Genomic DNA, 23774 nt, shown 5'->3' with positions numbered 1-23774 from the left:
CACCTGGGTGAAGGAGATGTGCTTATGTGTGCCAAAGAAATGACAAGTAGTGCCTTGTTTACCACTCAATGTAAACTTATGCCATGGATTCTTATGATGAGAAGAGCTGCTTTGTTATTAATCCCATGCAATTAATCACTTGCTTAACTTGGCAGTAGTGCCATGTCTAGTTATGCTATAAATTGTATTTGCGCCCAGGGGTGGGGTCCAGAATGATCGAAGGGTCTTCTGTGCAGGAAGCTTTCATAGTCTGGTCCACTTTTATTGGGATATGCCTAAATGTGCTGAAATGTACCAATAAATTAGTCTCCTTGTAAGCAAACCTGTGAGTCTGGCTACTTTTGTCTCCTTGGTAACCCTGAACACAACCTGAAGCTCACGCCTGGAGCTGGAAGGATTGAAACAGAGTTCAGCTCCACAAAACCCTAACGCCAGTCCCAGTCCCAGAGCGAATGATAGCTATTCTGTCATGTTCGTCTGTGGCGCCATCCTCATAGGTGCCCTGTGAGCCAGGATTATTCCATGCCCTCTGGCTGCTGCTTCCCGGCCTGGCCTTGTCTTCCAGCCCCACAAGTGGACTCTGCCATGCTTTGACCCTCCCCAACCAAAGCTGGCCTCTTCAAGCTTGCCCTGCTTCCTTCCTTCCTAGCCCAGCGTCTTCTCAACAGGCTGGGGCTGCGTGGGATTACCCCAAACCAGCCTGCTTGGCTATTCATCCTCCTCCTTGTGAGAAGAAGGACTGGCTAGGAAGGGGCTCCAGGTCTGGTTCCCACCCGCTCTTGGGAAACCGTGGCCCACCGTGGATTTGCGCTTGCCCCCAGGGCTCATGCATCTATGCACAGTCCAAACTGTCATGGCAAGGCACTGAGGCTAGCCTAGAACGGCCCTTTCCCTTGGACCTGATCCAAGACACAGGTCCAGCCCTCCTCTTCAGTGCAAGGGCAGCAGGCAGGCAGGCAGTACAAGCTCTGTTCCATCTGGGGGATTGCCCTCACTGAGAGCTGGGCCAAGGGGAGAGTCTCTTGTAACACACTCTCTGGGTCTGCGATCTGTAGCTATTCACATCTTTCCAGAATAATCAGAAGTGCCAACTAGCACTTCACAGAGGTGCACAGAGCAGGCAAATCGAAGTGTGCGTATGTGCATGCGTGTGCGTGCGTGCGTGTGTGCGTGGTGGGAGGCGAATCTGTGCTGCCGCTCCATGCAGCTAGGGTGGTAGATGGGGGCACAGGCGTCATTCTTCCCTGGGCAAATGTTTTGCTTCACCGCCGCCTCATTTTCCTCCTAGTGATGTTTCCTCCAGGGCTGGTGCAGTTCTTGCCCCAGTGCAGGACACGGAAGAACGGGCTCAAGTTACAGGAAGCCAGATTCCGGCTGGACATCAGGAAAATCTTCCTGACTGTTAGAGCAGTACGACAATGGAACCAGTTACCTAGGGAGGTTGTGGGCTCTCCCACGCTAGAGGCCTTCAAGAGGCAGCTGGACAACCATCTGTCAGGGATGCTTTAGGGTGGATCCCTGCACTGAGCAGGGGGTTGGACTGGATGGCCTTAGAGGCCCCTTCCAGCTCTACAATTCTATGATTCTTTGGGGGGACATGTTGGGGGAACTAAAGGGCTTCGGATGCTGTGGAATGCCCCCCTTTGGGCCCTTTGACACATCCGGGGAATGCTGCTTTGGAGCTGTCCCTGGGTCTCCCAGGGGGCCTCTGGGGCAGAAAGACCATCCCGCTGCATCCAGCAAGCCCTCGGCTGGCCTGTGGGCAGCTTTAGGATTGCTTTGTCACCCCTGAACTGTCTTCTCTCTGGCCTTACCTCCATCGAGGGCTTCTTGCTGCTCCCGGCCAGGGTGTCCGCCTCCTCCTCCTCCTCCGCCATGGTGGCCAAGACAGGCTGTGGGTGAGAAGGAGGAAATGAGCTAATTGGCTTTCGTGAGAGTGGCCTTAATCCAGCTGGGTGGCAGTCGTTGGCTTAAGCGCGGTGGGGGGCGGGGGGAGGGAGGAAAACCTCCTCCAGGTGTTTTCCCTAGTTATTGCTTTTGCCTTTTATTTCTTCTTCCTGGGCTTTGATTTCGACTCTTTCCAAAGTCAGTTCCAGGTTAAGAACATCAGGAGAGCCTTAATGATGGATGAGACCAAGGCTCCATCTAGTCCAGCACTCTGTTCCCACAGGGGCTCATCAGCTGTCAACTAGGAACCCACAGGCAGGAAATGGGGCCCACAGCACCCTCCCACCTATGTTCCCCAGCAACTGGTTTTCCCCAGCAGTATCAGTGCCTCTGATGTTGAAAGTAGCTTAGAGCCCTCAGGACTAATAGCCACTGACAGCATTCTCGTCCTCCAGGGATTTATCTAGCCCCCTTTTAAAGCCATCCAAATTGGTGGCCATCATTACATTTTGTGGTAGCCCACTTCTTTACAGCAGGTGAGGCCAGAGATCACCTACGGATCATCCTGGCGCAATAAGGATCTGAACCCAGGGACCGCCTACACCACAATAGCTTGTTGCGAGGTCCTCAGGGGGGGGGCAGAGGCTTGACCCCCTCCCCTCTTCACCCCAGCGTGCACATAGGAGCTGCTACCAGCAAGGCGAACATTACTCTCCTATGGCCCAGAGGACTCTGCAGGACTCCCCAGGGCCCTGACATATTTGTCCCCTTGATCCAGAGAGGGTTTGAGGGACAACCGCTGTGGGGCCCATGCCTGCCCATTGTGGCCATGGCGCTCAAAGCTCCCCTCCTGGCCTCACCTGGATGCATGCGCAGCCAAGCAGCTGAATGAGTAGGGTGGGGGGGCACAGTTGGCCTTTGGGTTTGCAACGTGTGGATGGAGAGCCTGTGGAGACAAGGAAGGGGCCAACCACGAGAGGCAGGCGGGTGGGCAGGCAGGCAGGCAGGCAGGCAGGCAGGCAGGCAGGGCCTGTGATGCGGCAGCGTGTGAGGAGAGCTGGTGCCACCTGGGCGGCGTGTGGCTGAGGAGCATGGCACAAGGGTGGGGAACCTCCGCCCTGCAGGCCTCATGCAGACAGTGGGGCGCCTCCCTCGCTCATTGGCTTCCGAAGTGTGGGTGGCACAGGGGGTGGATGTCGCCACAGCCACAGCCTTGCTCAGAGGGCCTGGTGGTGCTTCCCTGGGCCCTGGGGATGAAGCTGGAACTGTTTTAATTTTGGAATGGAAGTCTGGTTCCTTCCAGGGTGGGAATGCCAGTAGCCCAGGTCACACACACACTAGTTCTGCACGCAAAGACAATATCAGAGATCATGCAGTCTGTAGAATCAGAATTGTAGAGCTGGAAGGGGCCTATAAGGCCATCAAGTCCAACTCCCTGCTCAATGCAGGAATCAACCTTAAAGCATACCTGACAGACAGCTGTCCAGCTGCCTCTTGAAGACCTCTACTACTGTGAGAGAGCCCACGACCTCTCTAGGGAATTGGTTCCATTGTCATACTGCTCTAACAGTCAGGAAGTTTTTCCTGATGTCCAACTGGAATCTGGCTTCCAGTAGCTTGAGCCCATTATTCCATGTCCTGCACTCTGGAAAGATTGAGGAGATCCTGGCCCTCCTCTGCATGACAACCTTTCAAGTATTTGAAGACTGCTATCATGTCTCCCCTCAATCTCCTCTTCTCCAGGCTAAACATGCCAAGTTCTTTCAGTCTCTCTTCATAGGGCTTTGTTTCCAGACCCCTGATTGTCCTGGTTGTCCTCCTCTGAACTCCCTCCAGCTTGTCTGCATCCTTCTTGAAGTGTGGTGCCCAGAACTGGACACAATATTCAAGATGAGCCCTAACCAGGGCCGAATAGAGAGGAACCAGGACCTCACACGATTTGGAAGCTATACTTCTATTAATGCAGCCCAAAATAGCATTTGCTTTTTTTTTACAGCCACATCACACTGTTGGCTCATATTCAGCTTGTCATAGAATCATAGAATCATAGAATAGCAGAGTTGGAAGGGGCCTGCAAGGCCATCGAGTCCAACCCCCTGCTCAATGCAGGAATCCACCCTAAAGCATCCCTGACAGATGGTTGTCCAGCTGCCTCTTGAATGCCTCCAGTGTGGGAGAGCCCACAACCTCCCTAGGTAACTGGTTCCATCGTCGTACTGTACAATGTACAATTCCAAGATCCTTCTCGCTTGTAGTGTTGCTGAGCCAAGTATCCCCCATCTTGTAACTGTCCATTTGGTTTCTTTTTCCTAGGTGTAGAACTTGGCATTTATCTCAATTAAATTGGAGTCTGTTGTTTTCAGCCCAGGGTTCCAGCCTATCAAGATCACTTTGAAGTTTGCTTATGAGAACCTCCCGTGCCTTTGCAGTGTCATGCTGGCAGCATCAGTGTTCGCCCCTCCACTCCTGGGCAACTGGCAGATGGGTTTGCGCAGCTCATTGGTGGTGGTGGGATGTCTGCCAAATTCCTCCTGTGCTCCATCCTCAAGTCGCTTATTCAGGGCTGTGGTGCCACATCTAGTTTCCTCCCTTCCTCTCTTTTTAGGAGGTCAACATGCAGCCAGAAGAAGAGTCCTGGAAAACTCGGAAGCTTGCTCACTATTTTGTGCCATTTGAGTTGGCCCTGGCTGCAGCATGGTCTATTTTATTTAAAAGAAATAAAGGAATTTTAGAAAAGATTTTATTTTTCAACCAATGGTAACAAAGAAAACACAAAGCCATGACTGTTGACTTATAACATGAGGCCCGCAGTTCCACAGCTCTTGGTTCAAGATAGGAGCTGTTACACAGATGTTACAGAGGTTGGGTCTCTTCCATTGATTGACGCTTGTAGGCTTACTCCGTGGCAGAAGTGATGGACAAAGGCTCAGTCCGCTCCAGGATGAGCTGCCTATGAGGTGGGGGAGGTGGGGGGCTCTGCATGCCCCACTGACTTACACATTGCAATAAAAGGGGGACCAACCCTCCCCCTCCCCCTCCCCCTCCAAGGTCTCTCTGCTTCTTTGCTGGATTTGACTGCGGGGCCATGATTTTCCTGCTGGGGAAGTCCCTGCACCCACTGACACTGATGGTTCATGGCTGGGCTATGAGGGGCCCCTTCCAAGTCTTTGGGCCAATGAAAAGCCTCGCAGCGGCCAATGGGAGGGGTCATGGAGCCCTCCTGGATCGAGGCCCCGAGGTCTCCTGGGAGCAGGCGAAGGAAGCGGTTTAGCACCACGACTCTTTGCCCGCGGTTCTGGCCAGCAACACGCGACCACTGGGCGATCCCTGCCCCAGTTCTGAAGACCGGCCGGCCTGCAAGCAGGCAAGCAGGCGCCCACCGCCACGCCTGTGGCACCACAGCCCTAAATAAGTGACTTGAGGATGGAGCACAGGAGGAATTTGGCCTCCTCTCCTGCATCACGGTGCGAGGCGCCACCTGGGCCGGGGGCTGCAGAGGGAACGAGGCCCCATGGGAGGCGTAACCCATCATCATCATCATCATCATGTTTATTTATTACCCGCCTCTCCCTCTGGATCGAGGAGGGGAACAACATCCAATATAATGTGTTAGGGGAAATCCCCAACCGGAGGGGAGGGAACAGGAAAACTCAGATGCAGTGAGTCCAGATGCAGTGACTATCTCTTTATTAGCTACACGTTTAGGAGGAACCTCACCCTCGACGGATCGAAAGCAAGATTCTCTACCCATCATCCACATCAGCATACATTTATACTCATCAAAGTTGCTCTGATGAAGTCATACTTTCCCCTCTTCCCTCCTGTGACTGAACACAAGTCCCATACATGTTCCATAAACAGAAGACCCATTCTCACATAACAATACATAACATTTTGACAACTATGCCTTGTTTATGTAAGTCACATAAGCCCCCATGCAAGGGCAGGCGAAGCTAACGAGCACCAGTGCGCCTGGGTGCCTGGGAAAAAGACAACACGGATCCAGGAGAAGCTGTGGTGTTGTTTACTGCGACATTTGAGCAGGCAGGTCAGGGGCGTTCCTTGCAGACAGGGGCGGAAAGCACGGAGCAGCCTCGAGGCGACGGCCGGCTGCGTCTCCGACGACTCTTGGGAAATGGAAAGGGGCGGAGGGAGGGGTCCGGTGGCTGAGCGTGAAGTGCTTGGTGTACACTTTTGGCGCACCCTAACAAATGTAACACGTACGCCAACACGTGGGTTCACCCGGGAGCAAGCCCCGCCTCTCCCCAGGGGCCGCCCTTCAGGCGGCGTCGGCGTCTGGGCCTGTCACGGGCCTACCCGCAGCGTTTTGCCCAAAGCCAACATGGCGCACTGGGCGCCGCCACCGCCCGTGACCAACATGGCGCCCGGGAACAAGCGAGTGACGCTCCCTCCCCTCCTCTCTCTTCCCGGAAGAGAGGCCGCGATTTCCGGCTTCCGGGAGGAAAGGCGGCGTTGGCGGCGGCGCCTGAGTCCTGCGTCTCCGCCTTCCTCGCCGCTCACACGGGCAGCGCCGGAGAGCCCTGCGGGTAGGAGGGGCGGCGGGGAAACGGGGGAGGCTTCGCTCGCTCGCTCGGCGCCCGGTTCCCCGCCGGGCCTCGCTCTCCCTCCGCCGCCTGGCGGAACTGCCCTGGGGCCCGGCTGGCCTCGGCTCCCGCCCGCCGCCTCATTCCCCTCCATCTTCTCGCCCCAGGGCCGCGGCATGATCATGGAGCGGCTCGTGCCTGCGGTGGACGAGGAGGAGGAAGAGGAGGAGGAGGAGGGGGGGGAAGAAGAAGAAGCAGCTCTCTATGCCCGCCACGAAGCCTGCGTGGCGATGGGACGGAAGTGCCCAGGTGAGAGGCGGCTGCGTGTACCTGTAACGTCTACCTGTATATGCCTGTAGCGTCGCATCAGAGTATGAACTGCGTTAAAGGCACGAGCCTGGGCGGGCGGGCTGAGTATCCCCTGCAGGGCGGGAGGACGGTCAAGGCGATGGCCGCCCCCCGCAGCACCTGCTGGGCAGGTAATTCCGCCCGTCCTAGGCGGGGGCGGCGGTAGGGCTGCGTCTTGGACGCCTCCTCCTCCTCTTCCCCCCGCCCCCGGGGTCGCCCCTCCCCTTTTCTCCCGTCAGCCGGCGAGGGGGAGGGGCAGAGAACGTGGTTTCCTGGCTCCAGCCCTTAGTGGGGTGGGGAGGGGAGGGGAGAGGAGGGGAGAGGAGGGGGGTCACGAGGGCGCTCTGATACTGGGGGTGGGGTGGGGTGTGCAGGACCGCTCCCTGGAACACTCCTGTCGTTAGACAAACAGCTTTGCTAAAGGTTCTTGGAGCTTAATAGCTTAGCAGGAAATAGAATTTCTGAAAGGCTTCTTGGTTTTAGACTTTTGATCCTGGTAGCTTTAAAAAGGAGAGATCTCATTCCAAGTAGGACACAGGCCTGGTGAGTTTCTAATAAGAAGCACTTGCATTCTGACATCACAAATATTTAGGTCTTCCTGTGCACAAATTACTTTATTAGGTAATTTTACTTTATAAAATTAGGGCTCACAGTTTTAGGGCATAGTTCTATCAGTTGCGCCCTTGTTGATAGGAAACCCCAAACTTGGAGGCTTCTGGTCATCCAATACAGGGTAGGAGGAGCGGCAGTGGAGGGGATCTTTTCCTGCCCTGAGTTTTTGCTAGACGTAATGTGCTAGAGGGAGAGGCGGGTAACAAATAAATATATTATGCCCATCTAGCGCCAATGTTTCAGAGCCGGAGGGAAGGATGCTGGAAAAGGCCTCTCCGGTCTCCTCCCTTCCTTGCCCACTGGAACGCTCCTTTTTCTCCCTTTGCAAAGTTGTTTTTCTGACCTCCAGAGGCCATGGTTCCCCCCACCCACCAGCTGTGAGGGGTCAGGGGAACGGGGTCAGATCTTTGACTCCCTCTTCTCAGGTCAGAGCACTGCCTCCGACCTCAAAAGGGGGCAATCCCTACTATTCTATAACCCCCTCAGACAATGTCTAGGGGCCATAGGATTCTCTCCTCAATTATCTTACTATTATTAAGCACTCCTGAAAATTTAGAAGCTGCACAGCGTTCACACTAGATATGATCAATTTTGAATTGTACCTTTAAGAAGACTTCCTACTTAAAATTAGCCAATTAAACCCACGGCCATAATTTTTTTTTTTTAGACATCTGTATATTAAACTTTTTGATGAGCATTCCTTACACAATATTTTTTTCTCATTAATTGATAAGAAAAAACTTCAAGCACTGTATTACTGGAATGATACAGTCTACCCCTGTTCATTAATCAAATAACTCTTTGGCCCAAACGAAAGGTCTTGAACTCAGCGTTTTCTCTTTGGATGCCATCCAGGTAATCTTGAGAGGTATTTTTCATGAGAGATACCCACTGTAAACCTGCTTGTGCCTCTCTGTTGTTTTCCCATTAATACAGTTACTACTTTTTATTTACTTACATTTTAAAATTATTAATTATTTATTACTGTTTGGTATTTGCATTTTATAATACGACATCTCATATGGCTTTAAAAGAGATGGCTTTAGTGCTGTCTCCATAGTCTTTCTAGCGAAGTGCAATAGAGAAGCAACACCACCTGTCTCCTATAATCCAGGGCGGCCCGTCCTGGCCGGCCTCATTCTCCCCATCTGCCTGCGGAGGGGCTGGCCTTGGGGTACCTGGGGAGTCCGTGGCCGAGGTGACAGTCCAATCATAGAATAGCAGAGTTGGAAGGGGCCTACAAGGCCATCGAGTCCAACCCCCTGCTCAAGGCAGGAATCCACCCTAAAGCAGCCCTGACAGAGGGTTGTCCAGCTGCCTCTTGCAGGGATTGTCATCTCCATCCCTTAGCTGTGACCGACCGCTCTCCAGTGCTGAGGTTGCCCTAGGGTTGAGGAGAAAAAAGTCAATTTCTGATCCTGAAGCTAACAAGAATCTCCGCTCAACACCTGCCTTTGTTTTATTTTTCTTAAAATGTTTGTGGCTAGCTGGAGGGCTTGTAAGGCACTGAATTTTCTGTGCCCTGAGTCAGGCTACTGGGACCTGCTGAGAGGTGTGCGCAGTGGCGGCGCCACAGCTGTGGTGCGCTTTGGACTAGAGACCTGGCCTCTGCCCAGAATTCCGGTCTCAGACCTTGCCATGAAGCCTCGCCCATAAGAGGACAGCTGGAGCCTCCCTGAGAGGTTTCGCAGGGCTCAAGCACCCAAAGGCCTCCCTCTGGGAGCCTGCCTGTGCCTGCCCTGCTGGTCTCTTATGTAGGTCTCCATCGCTGGGCTCTGCCTCCAACTGAGGACAGGGTGTGTCAGCTGCGTTTCCGGCCCCCCACCCCCATCTGAAGAGCTCATGCCTGCCGTCTGGTCCCTTTGCAGACATAGACGGAGAGCCATGCTGGCACTGTGAGGATGATTTCTACGGCTACGAGGCCTGGGTGCGCTACAGTGGGGAGCTGGAGGAGGAGGTGGAGCAGCAGGCCCACGCTGTTAGCCCAGCCACGTTCTGTGGCTTCAAGAAGTCCTTTCTTTGCAAGCCTTCTGCACCTGCCCCACCAGCAAGCAACCGTCAAGACTGTCCGCTGCTGGGCATTGCTCTCCCCCAGAAGCAGCGACTCACAGCTGAGGTGAGGCAAGGAGAGATGTACGACTCGGCCTGGCCTGGATATCCTTGGTCACAGCCCTTCGCCCTTCCCAGCTTTCTGGCAGCACAACCCCCCCCCCTTTGGCTCCTTCTGGTGGGTGGGGGGAGGCGTCTCTTTGCCTGCCCTCATCGTCTTCACCGCATGCCGGCTCGTACGCATAACTGTCCCAGGTTGGGTGTGCCATGCTTCCTGAAATGCTGCTTTCAACCCATGTTTGGTCCTTGCCTTTTCCCTCTGCTTTTTTTCTCAGCCCTCGCTTGGTGCTGGGACAGGCAGGGTGTAGCGATAATGGGTGAGTGTGTGTGTCCGCATGCACCTGCGTGCCTGCTTGGCATGAGGAGGGGGGCTCACTCGAATGCACTCCCTCAGGAAGCGGAGAAGAATGCAGAAGAGTTGGTTGCCGAAGAGGAGCGCCTCAAGAAGAAGGCCGAGAAGAAGAGGATGAAGAAGAAGGTAACGCTCTCTGTTCAACGTTTGCATGTGGGGCAGCAAAATCTCTGGGGGAGGCCAAAAATAATTCCAAATAAGTGAAATAAAGAAGGGCCGTCATTGTGACTCAGCAGCCCTGGCAAGCTCAATGCTTCCTTGTTTCTTCTTCTCCAGAGGCAAAAGGACCGGAAGCGGCAGGAGAAACGCGACCAGGAGTTAAAGGCCAAGGTCGAGGCAGTGAGTGGCCACGTGCGCCGTTGGGGGTGGCCTGCCTCGGAGCAGTGAGCCAGGCCCTTCAGGCCATTCCCAGACTGGCAAAACCTTCCATGGGCAGTGGAGTCTTTTGACGAGAGAGCTTGGAGTTGGGCACGGTACTCTAAGGGTTGGCCTTGGGTGGACAGAAAGCTGAGCCTGGAAGAGAGTTGTGCTGGACTCCCAGTTCAGCCAGGGGCAGAGACTCTCCTTGGCTTTGTGATCCTGTCGTAGGTCACGTCTCTTCCTCCTTTGCAGGATAAACCTTCATACAGCCGAGACCGGGACCCCTTGGTTGTTGGCCCGAGTGCATTGGGGCCTGGGCCTACCAACTCCGAGGGGAGCTCCGTCGAGGCCTCCCCAGGCAGGAGCCCCAACAGGAGTACGGAGGAGGAGGAGGAGGAGGAGGAGACGGAGGTGAGTGTGAGCTGTGCAGGCCACTGCAGGGCTTGGGCTCAGGCAGGCAGGCAGGCGGGCGGAAGGAAGGGGGCTAGGGAGGCGCAGCCAAGCAGGATCCCTGTGGGGAGAGAACCGGAGGGCAGCTGGAGCGCCATGCAGACAGCGTGGTTCCACTCCTGCCGTTCCCTTCAACAGAACGTTGACGTGTCTGCTCTGGCTTGTTGTGCATCGGTGCGGTGTTGAGGCTCGTAGTATCATAGAATAGTTGAGCTGGGAGGGGCCTTCTGAGGCCATCGAGATGGATCGGTTAACTGCACGGGCCGCTTCCCACCACAACAAGCTGCCTCAAAGTGTCTTGCAGAAATCTGTTTTTTCAACCCGGTTTGTCTTTGGTTCTGGTGCAGTATTGGTTGCTGGCTTCTGTATGGTTGTTCTTTTGGGGGCAAAGCTGCCTACGAAGTTGGCAGAGTTGTTCTTTGGCGGCTAGTCCTGATGGTTCTGTGTTGCCCAGAGTATCAGAGGCACTGACCCTATATAAGCCAGTTGCTGAAGAACGTGAGCGGGAGCGTGCTGTGGCCCCCGTGCCCTGCGTGTGAGCTTCCGGTCAGTAGCTGGCTGGTCACTGTGGGAACAGAATTATAGACTAGGTAGACCCTTGGTCTGATCCAGCATCAGGGCTCTTCTTACTAGTCTAAACCCTGTGTTGCCATGGGGACATATAGTGAGAGAATAATTGGATAAAAACATGATTGCCTATTTCCATTCGGAAGGAAAAAGGGGAGAGCAAAGCTCTGGTGCCACGTCCCCCTTTCGCAAGCCTCCCGGCCATTGCCACCCACCAAAAACTACAACTCCCAAAGTGTTTGTGTTCACTTGCTCAGAAGGCTTTACCTCGGCCTCTTGCTGCCAGACCCTGCCCACGCACAGAGCAGCTTCTCCTCTGGCTGCGGCTTGTCCCCTGGAGGTCACTTCCTTGGGGCCCTTCCGCTCCAAGCGGAGCTGGGCTCAGGGCTTCCGGCTAGGCCTGGGATGGGATGGGCCTGAGCGGGGCTGGGGAGGACGTGCTCTTGCTGCTGTGCCTGCAGGGCCGAAGGCAGCATGCGGGCAGTGCCCCCTCCGGCCAAGTGCCGTGTTGCCCCAGGCTGGTCTAACCAGGGCTCCTAGGCTGGCAGTGGGTGGCGGCGGCGACAAGACTACCGAGGACATCATGAGATTTCTCTTGCCAGAGGAATAGGAGACTGTTCGGCATGGAGCTCGAACTTTGGACACTTTCACACTTTCAGAATTTTCTGCATGTCTCTGCTGCTCAAGCTTCAGTTTCTGGTAGATCTGTAGTCGTGGGCGCTTTGCGCTGCCGTACTCTTATGCAGGTAAGAAGGAGAATGGCAGATGTTCTTTCCCGTCTCTAATCCACAGGAGGAGCTCGACCTGAGCAGCACCTTTGTCTCAAAAGCCTGCCTGAAGGCAGGCACCAAGCCGCTGCTAGCGAAGAAGGAGAAGCCAGCCAGGCCCGACGGGAAGGAGGCCGAAGCGGAAGCGAAGCCAGAGGTGAGGCTGCCAGGCTGTGCGGTGCTCAGGCTTGCCTCATCCGTCTCTGTTGTGGCAGGAGAGCATCCGGAGAGCCTGAAGCCGGATGAGGCCGAAGAAGGCCCATTTAGGCCAGCGCCCTGTTTGTCACCTTCCCACTTGCGTCCCCCAGGGACTGGGGTTAAGAGACAGATGATCTCTAACCTTGCAGGGGAGAATGTAGCTCTTATGACTAGTAGCTGTTGGTGGCCACCTCCTCCGTGAATTTATCCAGTCCTCTTTTAAAGCCATCTAAATTAGTGGCCATCACTGCACCTTGTGGCAGTGAATTCCATAGTCTAATTGTGTGCTATGAATCTCCCCCCCCCCCCCCCCCGCTCCAGTCTAGCTTCCTTTGGTGACTGTAGGTTCTAGCATTATGAGAGAGAGAGAAATACATGTTGGGGCAAAAAATGTCAACTTTGCATATACACTGATGGGATCTGAGCTAGTGGTGACTGATCAAAGAAGAAATCTTGGGGTTGTGGTGGACGGCTCGATGGAAATGTTGGCCCAGTGGGCAGCTGACGTGAAAAGGGCAAAATCTGTATTACCGGTAGGTATAATTAGGAAAGGAATTGAAAGCAGTTGGCCTATATCATATTGTCGAAATACAAATCTGTGGTGTGACTTGTGTACAGTTCTGGTCACCACACCTGAAAAAGGATAGTATAGAGCTGGGGAAAGTGGAGAAAAGGGCAACTAAAATGATCAAGGGGCTGGAGCATCTCCCCTAGGAGGGAAGGTGACAACGTCTGGAACTGCTTACTTAAAAAAAAGGTTGAGTGAAGGGAGACATCATAGAGGTCTAAGCACTGCTGCATGATGTGAAGAAAGTGGCGAGGGAGACCTTTTCCTCCCTTCCTCATAATACTACAGCCCCGTGGGGTCATTATCCCATGAAACTGATTGGTGGGAGATTCAAGACAGATAAAAGGAAGCACTTCTTCACATAGCGCAGAGTCAGAGGATGGAATTTGCCACCAAAACATGAAGTGATGGCCACCAATTCCTTTAAAAGGGGATTGGGCAAATTCATGGAGCCTAAATGGCTATCAGTGGCTACTAATCCTAATGGCTATGTGCTGCCTCCAGTATCGGTTGCTGGGGCACCTGAGCGGAAGGGGGCTGTGGCATTCACGTGACCTGCTTCTGGGTTTCCCATGGGCATCTGCGTGGCCACTGTGTGAACAGAGTGCTGGACTAGATGGGTCTTTGGTCTGATCCAGCATCAGGGCTCTTCTGATGTTCTTAACTTCTCTTTCTCCACATCATGCTGCTGGATTTGTTTGGTGTCTGTAGATCGAGGCGGTCCTTCCCAGGGTGCCACCCTAGTAAAACCGCAGGAGCTCCTCATTCTGTGCCCTGTTTCCTCTTCCAGGTCCCAAGGCCTGGGGTGCAGATGACTCCCGTGGAGCAGAGCATGGTGTTGGCAGGTGGGCCTGTGAGCTGGGCTAGTGGTGACCTTCCCCCACCCACCCTCTTGGTTTGGGTTCCTCCTTCCTTCCTACCAGATTGACTGCGCTCCTGGACCCTGTTTGTGGGAGGCATGAAGGGAGGCCCAAGTCCTGCAGTGCTGAACTGGGGATTTAGCAGAACAGCTTTGCTTTGGGAGTGCAAAGCTTTGACCTAGTTGTGCAGAATGTTTCATTCCATGCATGTGAACACTTCTTTTTTTGTATAATCCTCAAGATTGTGGGAATGAAACTGCAAAGCAGGGCCGGTATCAGGAGGCTGTGCTGCTGTTCACGGAGGCCATCAAGTTGAACCCTCGGGAATACCGGTGAGACTTGGCAAGGGTCGGGTGGGGCCCCTCATCCTTTCTCTCTCCTGTTTTCTGCAGCATCTTTGGCTTTGAACGTTTGAGGTCTGGTATTTCCTACTTGGTGGCCTCTAAGTTGGAACTTTCCCCCTACTCCAAACCCTTATGAGTACAGAGGTTTATTTATTTATTTATTTATTTAAGCATTTTTATGCCGCCATTCAGCCAAAAAAGGCTCTCATGGCGGCTTACAAAAGTATTTCTTGACAGTCCCTGCCCACAGGCTTACAATCTAAAAGACATGACACAAAAGGAAAGGGGATTGGGAGGGAGGAGGAGGAGGGGGGAAAGGAAAGCAAATTCAGGCACTACAATCTTAGTTGGAAAGTTCAGCAGTTACAGGTGACAGCAGGAGGGAGGGGGCTCTCAGCTGGAGCTGGACCCAGGCACGGTGGAGAGGTGCCTGGCTGCTGCTTCCTCCCTCACTGGTGGCCTCTGCAGAGACAGTTGGTAGCAGGAGGGAGGGGGCTCTCAGCTGGAGCTGGACCCAGGCACGGTGGAGAGGTGCCTGGCTGCTGCTTCCTCCCTCACTGGTGACCTCTGCAGTGACAGGTGACAGCAGGAGGGAGGGGGCTCTCAGCTGGAGCTGGACCCAGGCACGGTGGAGGTTACAACTGTTAGTCTGTTCGCCTTGCTTAGGCTTAATTCCATGACAGTCTCAGACCTCTTCAAGGATGGCTTGCTCCTAGATGCTTATGGATCAGGACCGTTTCCTGGTATGCCTTGCCGGTTTTCCTAGAGGTTTGTCTAGCGACCTTTGAGATCCTGGCTGAGCTCTGCAGTGCAGAGATGTTCCAGGCGTTGAAATGATTGCTGTTAGGCACCATCTCCTATCACCAAGAGTTAAGCCGTCTCTGTTGTTTGAGAGGAGATGGAGGCAGTGAAACAGAGAGGATGGTGGCTGGAGCTCACGTGGTGGAAGACTTGGGCTGAATCCGGCTGGGCCTCAAGAGAGCTCAATTCAGAGCTCACTCTGTGGTGGCCACCGCAAGCGTGTCCCGTTGCCCAGGAGAGCTGTTCAGAGTGGTGGGAGGGCCTTGCAGCCTGGCCTGCAGGAAGAGCTGGAGGGCTTTTGCTGTGGCCAGTCTGTTAGACACGTTTTATGGCTAAAATCGTCGTATTCGCACAAACTTGGACACCACATTGACAACCGGCCTGTTCGGATTTATTCTGGGGATTCATCTTTCCATTTCCATAAGGATACTTCTCTGTTTGTGTGAGCTGAGGGGGTGGATAAGATGCTTGGAGCGATGAGGTCCACCACGGTCCATCCTGGCTGATTGGAATGGCCAATGGGTCAGGGCTTGGCTCACTGGGTCATGGTGGTGGCAAATGCGTCCTTCCAGTGGCTCTTGAGAGGCTCTTTCTAAAATGAAACCATCGCCTAATTCAACTGATTAACTACTGTTACCCTATTTCAGATTTACTGTTTTGAATGCTTGGCTTTCTTGGAAGGACCTGATTATTTAGATGCATTCCGGTCTGGTTTCCAACCCAGCTTTGAGACTGAAACTGCTGTGGGTGTCTCCATAAATGACCCACCCTAGGAGAAGGGTGTGTGTGTGTAGCCCTCTGGATTCTTCTGGATCCTGCAGAGTCTACCTTTGATATCATCTAGCATGGTTTCCTTCCGGGTTGCCTGGCTGGTGTTGGACTGTGTGAGGAACTGTGATGGATGGTGGCAGGTGGTGGGCTTTGATCCCCTGGCCAGGTAGCACCATTGACTAGAAATGCTTGGGCCAGCTTTGGCTGCTGCGCACATTCCATGAGAAGCCAGCTGGACCACCATCTGTCAGGGATGCTTAGGGTGGATTCCTGCATTGAGCAGGGGGTTGGACTCAATGGCCTTGTAGGCGCCTTCCAACTCTGCTATTCTATGATTCTGTGATTCTTTGCAGTGATCTGACCTGGAAGGAGCTCACCTGCTCCGTGGTGAGGATGCCCTCTGGGAGACCATTGGGTGGAGGATGCAGCTGGGAGGCTGCTGCCTGCAGATGGCAGGAGGCCTATCTAACTCGGAGTCTAGGTTTTGAGTTTGAGCTTTGCATTCTTAAATGGCCTAAGATTGGTAATGTTTTTAAGCATTGCTTCCACCTGTATCGGTCTGCTTTTTGCTTCCTTTCTCTGTTGGTGTTTTTACACTGCCGTTGATTTTTACTGTTGCTTTAGTTTATGGGGTTTTAATAGGTTGTTTTAATTTCCCGTTGCATATTTGCAGTCTAGGGTATTTCTAGTAGAAAACAAAAATGTAAGTAAATAATAAAAGTCTGCCTTTACAACATCGTTTCTCTGACATGATGATGTTGTTGTAAGTGTAGCGTTCACTTCCGGTCCCACGTCTGCCCCTGTTCTCTCTCGCTGTGGCACTCAGGTGTCCGCCAGTCTTATCACAGGATCAGCTTCAGGGCCTCCTGGTGCTGTGCAACACCTGTTCTCCCCTTGCCGAGGGTTTGGTGGATTATCCCCACCCTCTTTTCAGGGAGGAGCCTTCCAGCCTTGACTTGCCCAAGGCTGCTTCCTAGGGCCGTGGAGAATCTACCCCAAGTCTCCCACATCCATGCCTGGTGTCTCCATTAGACGGGGGCTCCCTGAGGTTGCAGAGTGGGGCTTGTTCAGGGGTGGCCCCCGACACCGAAACCTCCTTCTGAGGAACCCCTTTCTGAGTCTACTGGCTCTAGCAAGCCTTGTCAGGTCATTCCCTTCACGTAGGCCTCGGCTTGTATTACTTGGTTATTTCATGCCCTTGGAAGGCGGCTTTGTTGTTCTCCTGCTGCTCTATGGCTGCCAGCAAGCTTGGCTTTGAATGAGGCGGGAAAGAACAAGACGGGCTCCCTCTTAGCTTTTTCTCCGTGAGAGAAGCGCACCTCTTTCCGGCTCACTTGGAGGCCGTCAGCGTGAGGCACAGCCCTGTGTGGCCAAGGTTCTTTGTCCTTCTCTGGCTCAGTGATTCAGAAAGAGGCGCATCCAGGTGCAGAGTGGGGGCGGGGGGGGAGGCATTTTTCTCGCTTGGCCCCGTCAAACTGACCCCACCGAAAAGCTGATCCTGGATCTTGGCCCCGTGGTGGCTGCCCACGGCTTGGCTTCTGGTCGAGCCGGCTGCTATCAAGTGCGCCTAAAGAGCAGGGGTGTTGATTCCTGGCCCCTCTCCTCCCCACCCAGGTTCTTTGGGAATCGCTCCTTCTGCTACGAGAGGCTGCAGTGTTTCACGGAGGCCCTGTGTGATGCCCAGCTTGCCCTCAGCCTGCAGCCCGGCTGGCCCAAAGGCCTCTTCCGCCAAGGCAAAGCCCTGATGGGCCTCAAGGTATGCATGGATGGGCAGAGGGCGAGGCTCCCCCCCCCAGCCAGTAGGAGGTGGCTGTGGAGCAGGGGGTGGGTGGGCTGGGGTGGGGGGGTGTTCCATGGAGAGGCAGAGCCGCGAGAGGTTTCTTGGCCTTCTCCCCAACCCCCAGCGCTACGTGGAGGCTGCAAGGACCTTCGAGGAGCTCCTGCGCTTAGGCGATTTCCGTGGCGATGCTGCCGTCCAGCTGAAGAATTGCTACGTTCAGCGTCTGCTGGTGAGCAGGGGAGAGGCTGGGCAGCCCACGCCTTGAGAGGGGGGCACCTGGGTCTGCCCCCCGCTTGTGGCTCCTCAGTCGTCCCGCGTGGCAGTTTCAGGGTGATGGGAGGGCCGTCGCCTGGGCCTGGGGAGCGTGAGCCTGCTCCGTTCAGCGCAGTGGGAATGCCCGGTTGGCTGAGAGGAAGCGTTGGAGAGAGGGAGGAAGCGGGGCAGGGGGGCAGGCAGGTGCCCTTGGCCAGATGGCTCTGAGAAAGGGTGCCGTCCAGCCTTTAGGAAGCTGGGGCTGCCATTTCGGCACCCGAGCCCCGGTGGTCTGAGCGATGGCTTTGTTTCGGCTGTGCTGCTGGCCCTGAGCTGGGGCCTGGCACCGAAGACGTGGAGGCGCTCTGTCCCGGCCCACAAAGCTTCAGGGCCGCCTCCTCCCTTTGGTGCTAGGCTGTGTGAGCCCCTGATGGCGGCTCTTCTTCCCTTCCCACAGCAGGAGAATAGCTTCAGCGGCTGTCCTCCGGAGTGGAACGTCCTGGCCAGAGAAGCCCAGCTGCCTCCATCTGGTAAGAAGGGAGGGGAGGTCTCCTGGCTCATCCTGTGCTGGGGAGCCTGCAGCACGTCGCCACCTGGAGAGCAGAGGCCAAGTGGGTGGTGGGGCTGAGAGCCCCTCTCCCCCAAGTACATCAGCCTCTCTTTCCTTCTTCCTTCCTGGCAAGGTGGGCGACCTCTGGCAAGCAGCCGTGCCTCAGCAGGAGGGCATCTAGCATCAGTCACGATCACCAACTCACAGGGCAAGGTGCTGGTGCCTCCAGCTCCACGGGCCCTGGGCAGGTGAGTGGAGAGGAAACGTGTGGATCAGGGGTGCAGCCGAGGGCCCGGAGCAGCCGGAACTCAAGAGGCCGTGAACCGCCGGGGAAGGCTGGGCTCGCAGCAAACACTTGAACACGGGTTCCTCTAGGATCTGGCCCCACACAGCCCGGACACTCCGGGGTGTCTCTCCACCAGTACTTGACTGAGGCCCCCAGCCGTTGCCAGAACAACCCCCCTACCCCGCACATCAGTCCACTGGCCTGCCCTTTGCATCCTCTTCCCTTCTCTTTTCCTCTCCCTTTCTCTCCCCCTTCTAACGTGACTGGCATGGAGCGGCCAGTGCCTCTGTAAGGGACGGGACGGGTGCAGGGGGCCAGGTCTCCCCCACCCACCCACCTACCTACCTACCGTTCTTCTACTTCTCTGCTGTTCCCCTAGATCTAGATCAACGGAGCAGCGGGGAGGTAGGTAGGTAGGTGATGCTTCACCCTTTCTACTCCGCTAACAGGAAGTGTGGCCATTGCCACCGGCCCTGCTGAAGGATCCACTCCCCTTCCCCCCTCTTCCCTCCCCTTCCCCTTGTGTGTCCTTTTCTTAGAATGTGAGCCTGAGGGCAGGGACCATCTTCTTCTTTGCTGATTAATTGTAATCTGCTCCGGGAGCCTTTTGGGCTGAGGTGCGGGATAAAATTCCTCTAAATAAGTAAATACCAAGTGGGCAGACGAGGCTGCGGCGGGTGGGGGGATCACGCCCTGCCTCCCCAACATGGCCTCTTTGCCTGCTGGGTAAGGGGCTCCTCTGGCAATGCGCAGAGTGGGAACCCAACGAGAGAAGGAGGGGCGGAGTGGAAATGCCGCTCTAGCCGGCCCACGGTTGGCTTTGGCCCCAGGAGGGTTCTGCACAAGCAAGCGTGGCCCTCGGGCTAGAAAGCGTTTCCCCCACCCCTGCTGTTTTAGGCCATGGCCCTCTGCCCAGGCCACGGAGCCCCTCGTGAGCAGCCCTCCCTTGGCCACGTGGCTTTCTGCTGTGGGGCGTGGTTTGTAGATTGCTGTTGGCTCCGTCGCCACGGCTGCTGGACCAGTTGCCAAGCAGGGACTTTTATCAGCCCTGGGAATGGGAAGCCAGTGGCGCTTGGCAGACTTGGGCGGGGTGGAAGGAGGGGCCACGAGAGTGTGGTGGGCCTGCCAAGGGAGGGGCCTGGATCCCTCCGGTCACCACCGCTGGTTTCTCTGTGCGTGACCAGTGTGCTCTGTTGCAGGGAGTGGTTTGCTGTGTGGGTGGGGAACCTCACGCCAAAGGTCACCGAGGAGGTCCTGCTCCGCTACTTCCAGCCGTACGTATTTCCTGCCCCTTCCCTGTTTCTGCTCTGCTGATGTGAAGAACACCGGCCCCTCCCTCCCTCCCTCCCTCCTGCTCACATAGCCCCGGATGCCAAAAGTGGAAGGGGGAGCACAAGAGAGGGACCCATTTCCCCCGTGCCAAAAAGAGCCCCGGTGTGTGAGGCCTCGTGGCAGATTCCGTGGCCCTGCCATGCTGTCTTTGCTCGGGGTGCAGGTTTGGGCCCATCGACTCCATCCGCCAACTCCCCCGGAAGTCCTGTGCCTTCGTCAACTACTCACGCAGAGAAGCAGCCGAGGCAGCCTATGCAGCGCTGCAGGTGAGGAGTCGTTCTGTGCGGAGTCCGGTGTTGATCCTGGGAGACCCAGCAGGGTCCAAGCGCAAGGCGGAGCGCCCTCAATTACGGGGGCCCTGCCTCGCTGTGGCTTCCGCTCGTTTAGAGGCTGGGGAGATAGAGCATCACGCTGCTGCTGCTGCTGCTGCCGCCGCCACCAGGTGGAATCCGTCTCCCAGGCCTACAAGGGTCCTCGCGGAGGGGAAGCCCATCGTCCTCTGCCGGGATCCCCAGGGGCTTCGTACTTGGATTGCTGCTAACCAGATTGGGCGCAGGGGGCCTCCTCCTCCAGCGAAGTCTGGCATGTTGAGCAAGAGCCCGTCCCGCTCGGACTAGCGAGCCTCTGGGGAGGGGGCGGCTGGGGAGTTGCCCCTTTCCCTAATGGGTGCCCCTGCAGCTTCAGCATCTCCCTTAGAAAGCTTAGGGTGTTCTGGGGGCTTTGGGAAGGAGGTCCTTTCCAGGTGCAGGGTCCAAAGCACTGGTTCCACAACGCCGAGTGAGAGCCCGCAGTCCACGGCAGCTCAGCAGCGCGTGAGAAGGACGCTGAGCTGCTGCGCTGTGGCGGGCTGAGGGAGCAGCGGAGCGGCCACCTCTGCAGAGGGCTCCTGGCGTGGGGGCGGGGGGCCTTTCGTTCTGACAGTAGAGTTATGTGCCCGGCTTGTCTTGAACGCTGCCCTGATGTCTTCAGAGGAAGGCTGGCTTAAAAATACTTTAACAATGATAATTGTTATAATTGCTCTGAAAGGAAATCCCCAACCCAAGGGAGGGGGGTGGGAAACAGGCAACGCATTGGCCCATGGGGATCTGTCCCTCCCCCCACCCCCGTGGGCTCTTGTCCCAACTTCACATGTCCACTTACGGGGCTGGAGAGGACGAAGCGGTGTGTGTGTGTTGGCGACATAGGTGAGGAGAGAGGCTGCGGCCTCCGTGGGGGCGACTCGTTGGCCGCTGTGGCAAGTGGGAAGCTGGACTGGAGGGATGTTCTTGGCTACTTAGCGATGGTGGTGGGAGGTGAAGATGGCTGGGCCGTCACCTTGCCCTTGAACACATGGGGGTCTCTTTTGTGCTTCCTCCCAGGGGGTTGAAGTGGATGGAAGCAAACTCCTGCTGCAGCTGAAGCACCCAGTGCATGCCACTCCGCCCCCCACCAAGGCCCCCACTAGCGCACAGCAGCCTGCAAAGTGGTAGGTAGGCACTCGTTGCAGAGCGTGAAGAATTCAAGGCTGTTTGGGGGTGGGGGGAGAGAGGTGGGAGGGCATTTTCGCTTCCCCGGTGGCTCATACTTGCTAGGGCCTGGGATAGGTGCTGGGCAACCACTGCGCATGGGGCCACCAGTGGCAGAACAGGTGTGCTGTGGCACAGGTGAGATGGCTTTGCTTTTCCAAAGGCAGGAGGGGCAGAGCTGAGGAGGCTGAGCAGAAGCTTGTCAGGGAGTCCTAGAAAGCCAATTCATAGAATCACAGAATAGCAGAGTTGGAAGGGGCCTACAAGGCCATCGAGTCCAACCCCCTGCTCAATGAAGGAATCCACCCTAAAGCATCCCTGACAGATCGTTGTCCAGCTGCCTCTTGAAGGCCTCTAGGGTGGGAGAGCCCACAACCTCCCTAGGTAACTGGTTCCATTGTCGTACTGCTCTAACAGTCAGGAAGCTTTTCCTGATGTCCAGCCGGAATCTGGCTTCCTTTAACTTGAGGCCGTTCTTCCGTGTCCTGCACTCTGGGAGGATCGGGAAGAGATCCTGGCCCTCCTCTGTGTGACAACCTTTTAAGTATTTGAAGAATGCTATACTTAAAAGGTTGTGCTTTGCGCGCTCTCATTTTTCCTCCTCCTCCTCCTCCTCCTCCAGGGAGCCCATCCACGCCCCCTCCGCCGCTGCCGCGTACATGGCTGGTCCCTGGCTCCGCAGTCTTGGACAGCTGCCCTAACAGTGACATCCTTGGATCAGAAGCAAGATGCAAGCTGAGCTCTCTGTGGGTGAAGCTGCTGGACCCTGTCCGTTGTGTCCTGGGGCGGGGTGGGGGCAGCAGCAGTGGCGGCGGCGGCATTTTGCAGTGGCTGCTGAAGGAGAGACGGTGCACTGTGCAGGTCCAGGCGGCCGCGGGAGCCACGGAGGCCAATCTCGGTGCATGCTGGACTCTGGAGTTGCAGCCGCCGCCGCCGCGTCGTCCTCGCCAGTCTCCCTCCTCCAAAGAGCTTTGTGGAGAGAGCACTTCTCTCTGGGGCGGGACAGGTCCAAGCAGCGGCTCTGCCGTTCTTGTGCTTACATGGAGGTGCACAGTAAGATCTGGCTCTGAGAGAGGGAGGCAGAGAAGTGACCGTCTCTGCTTGGCGCTGAGGGTGGGGGAGCTCTTAGGCTCCTCCCCCAGCAGCCAGGTCTGCCACGCGTGCCCCCCGCCATGTGTGAAGCGATGCGCTTGCAGCGTGTTTCAGTAGGGCAGACTACTCCCCCCTCCCATTCTACTGCCTCTGTGGGGCTTCCTTCCACACTCCTCTGCTGCTGTTGCTTAGGTCAGCCTCTTGCCCCATGGAAAAGGCGTGCTTCTCTTGGAGCTTGGCCTTTGCAGAGGCCTTCTGAGGTTAGTCTTGTTCAGAATGGGGAAGGAGTGTGTGTGTGTGTGTGTGTGTGTGTGTTGTGCTTGTGATCTTTGCTTGGACAGCCAGAGGAAGTGGTCCAAGTGTGGGGGTGGGCGACTCGGAGCACTCCTTGTATGTACTGCTTCGTCAGTTCAGGGATTGGGGCTGCCCCGTTGTTTTTTCATTGTTCAGAATAAACTTTTGGGAAAGGCTGCTGTGTTGCTAACTTGTCTTCTCCACACACCCCACCCCCACCCCCACCCCCACCCATCTGGGGCTGAGCGATGCTAATCTTGCCACAACCAGATCTGGGCGCACCTGAGGCCTGGTCTGGGCCAGAGCCAGAGCCACCAGAGCTGCTAGCGAGAAGCCGTGTGGATGTGTGTCTGCCGAGGGTTGGGGCAGAAGCCCGCTGCCTGCTCTCGTCAGCCCTGTCGGCCTCCCTCCTACACCCACAAGGCCTCCCTCCTGGGGTGACGCCGCCAGCCCTCCTCCCCAGCACCTCTGAAGCCAGGCCTCCTACATGTGCTGGGCTACAATTCCCAGCGTGGCCCCAGTTGGGGGAGGCTGTTCTTCATAGAGTTGGAAGGGTCGTCGGAGATCATCTAGCTCAACCCCTGCTCAGTGGGGTGCCTTCCTCCTTGCCTTGGGTGCCCGCAGACCTGGAGGTCTTTTTGCCTCTTTTGTGCCCACTTTTTAAACGAAAAATCTTCCTTCTTCAACATCTCCAAGTTCTTTCTCTTTTCTGTGCCTGCTGCTGAGATCCTCGCCTGTGCTCTGGTCATCTCTCGACATGCCTCCTTTTCCTGGGATTCCCATCGGCCGTCTGCTGGCAGCTGCGTGTTTTCTGTCCTCGTGTGGGAGGCGGCCTCTTTCTTACGCTTTCCCCGTTTTCTTCTGTGTGTCTAGATTTGAATTCCACTGCTCGGCCGCTGGCCCCCCTCCCCTCCGGCCTCCGCCTGGCCTGTTCCTCTCCTCCAGCAAAGCTACTCCTGAGCCACCTGTCCTTACTCTCCACGGCCAGCCCAGTCTCCTGCCACTGAGCCCCTCCTTGCCTTGTGCCTATGGTAGGTTTTTCTGTACAGCACCTAGCGCACCGATGGGGCTGAACGGAGGGGAGGGCTGGTGCTTCCTCGACTGTCATCTTTCCTGGCATACAGAATAGGCGCATTTGTTCCGGG

The 23774-nt window shown here is 55.9% G+C and overlaps 1 protein-coding gene across 3 annotated transcripts; it reads left to right on the top strand.

Annotated features, from left to right (window-relative positions):
* Positions 1-6345: 6345 nt before the first annotated feature.
* On the top strand, positions 6346-22805 carry TTC31 (tetratricopeptide repeat domain 31). 3 transcript variants are annotated; one of them, XM_063135838.1, is made up of 17 exons: positions 6346-6434; positions 6599-6740; positions 9260-9507; positions 9895-9978; positions 10129-10191; positions 10465-10623; positions 12022-12153; positions 13553-13607; positions 13864-13954; positions 17153-17294; positions 17443-17547; positions 18028-18100; positions 18254-18368; positions 19606-19680; positions 19902-20004; positions 21097-21203; positions 21866-22805. In XM_063135838.1, the coding sequence occupies exons 2-17, from the start codon at positions 6608-6610 to the stop codon at positions 21942-21944; spliced, it is 1764 nt and encodes a 587-aa protein (XP_062991908.1). In that variant the 5' UTR covers positions 6346-6434; positions 6599-6607; the 3' UTR covers positions 21945-22805. The 3 variants fall into 3 exon arrangements, with proteins under 3 accessions (XP_062991908.1, XP_062991907.1, XP_062991909.1); XM_063135837.1 differs by lacking the exon at positions 6346-6434 and having other exon boundaries at positions 6455-6740; XM_063135839.1 differs by lacking the exons at positions 6346-6434; positions 17443-17547 and having other exon boundaries at positions 6455-6740.
* Positions 22806-23774: the final 969 nt, after the last annotated feature.

This window comes from Elgaria multicarinata, chromosome 10 (genome assembly GCF_023053635.1).
Source record: "Elgaria multicarinata webbii isolate HBS135686 ecotype San Diego chromosome 10, rElgMul1.1.pri, whole genome shotgun sequence".
NCBI classification, from domain to species: Eukaryota; Metazoa; Chordata; class Lepidosauria; order Squamata; family Anguidae; genus Elgaria; species Elgaria multicarinata.
This window is presented reverse-complemented; position numbering and strand designations above follow the sequence as displayed.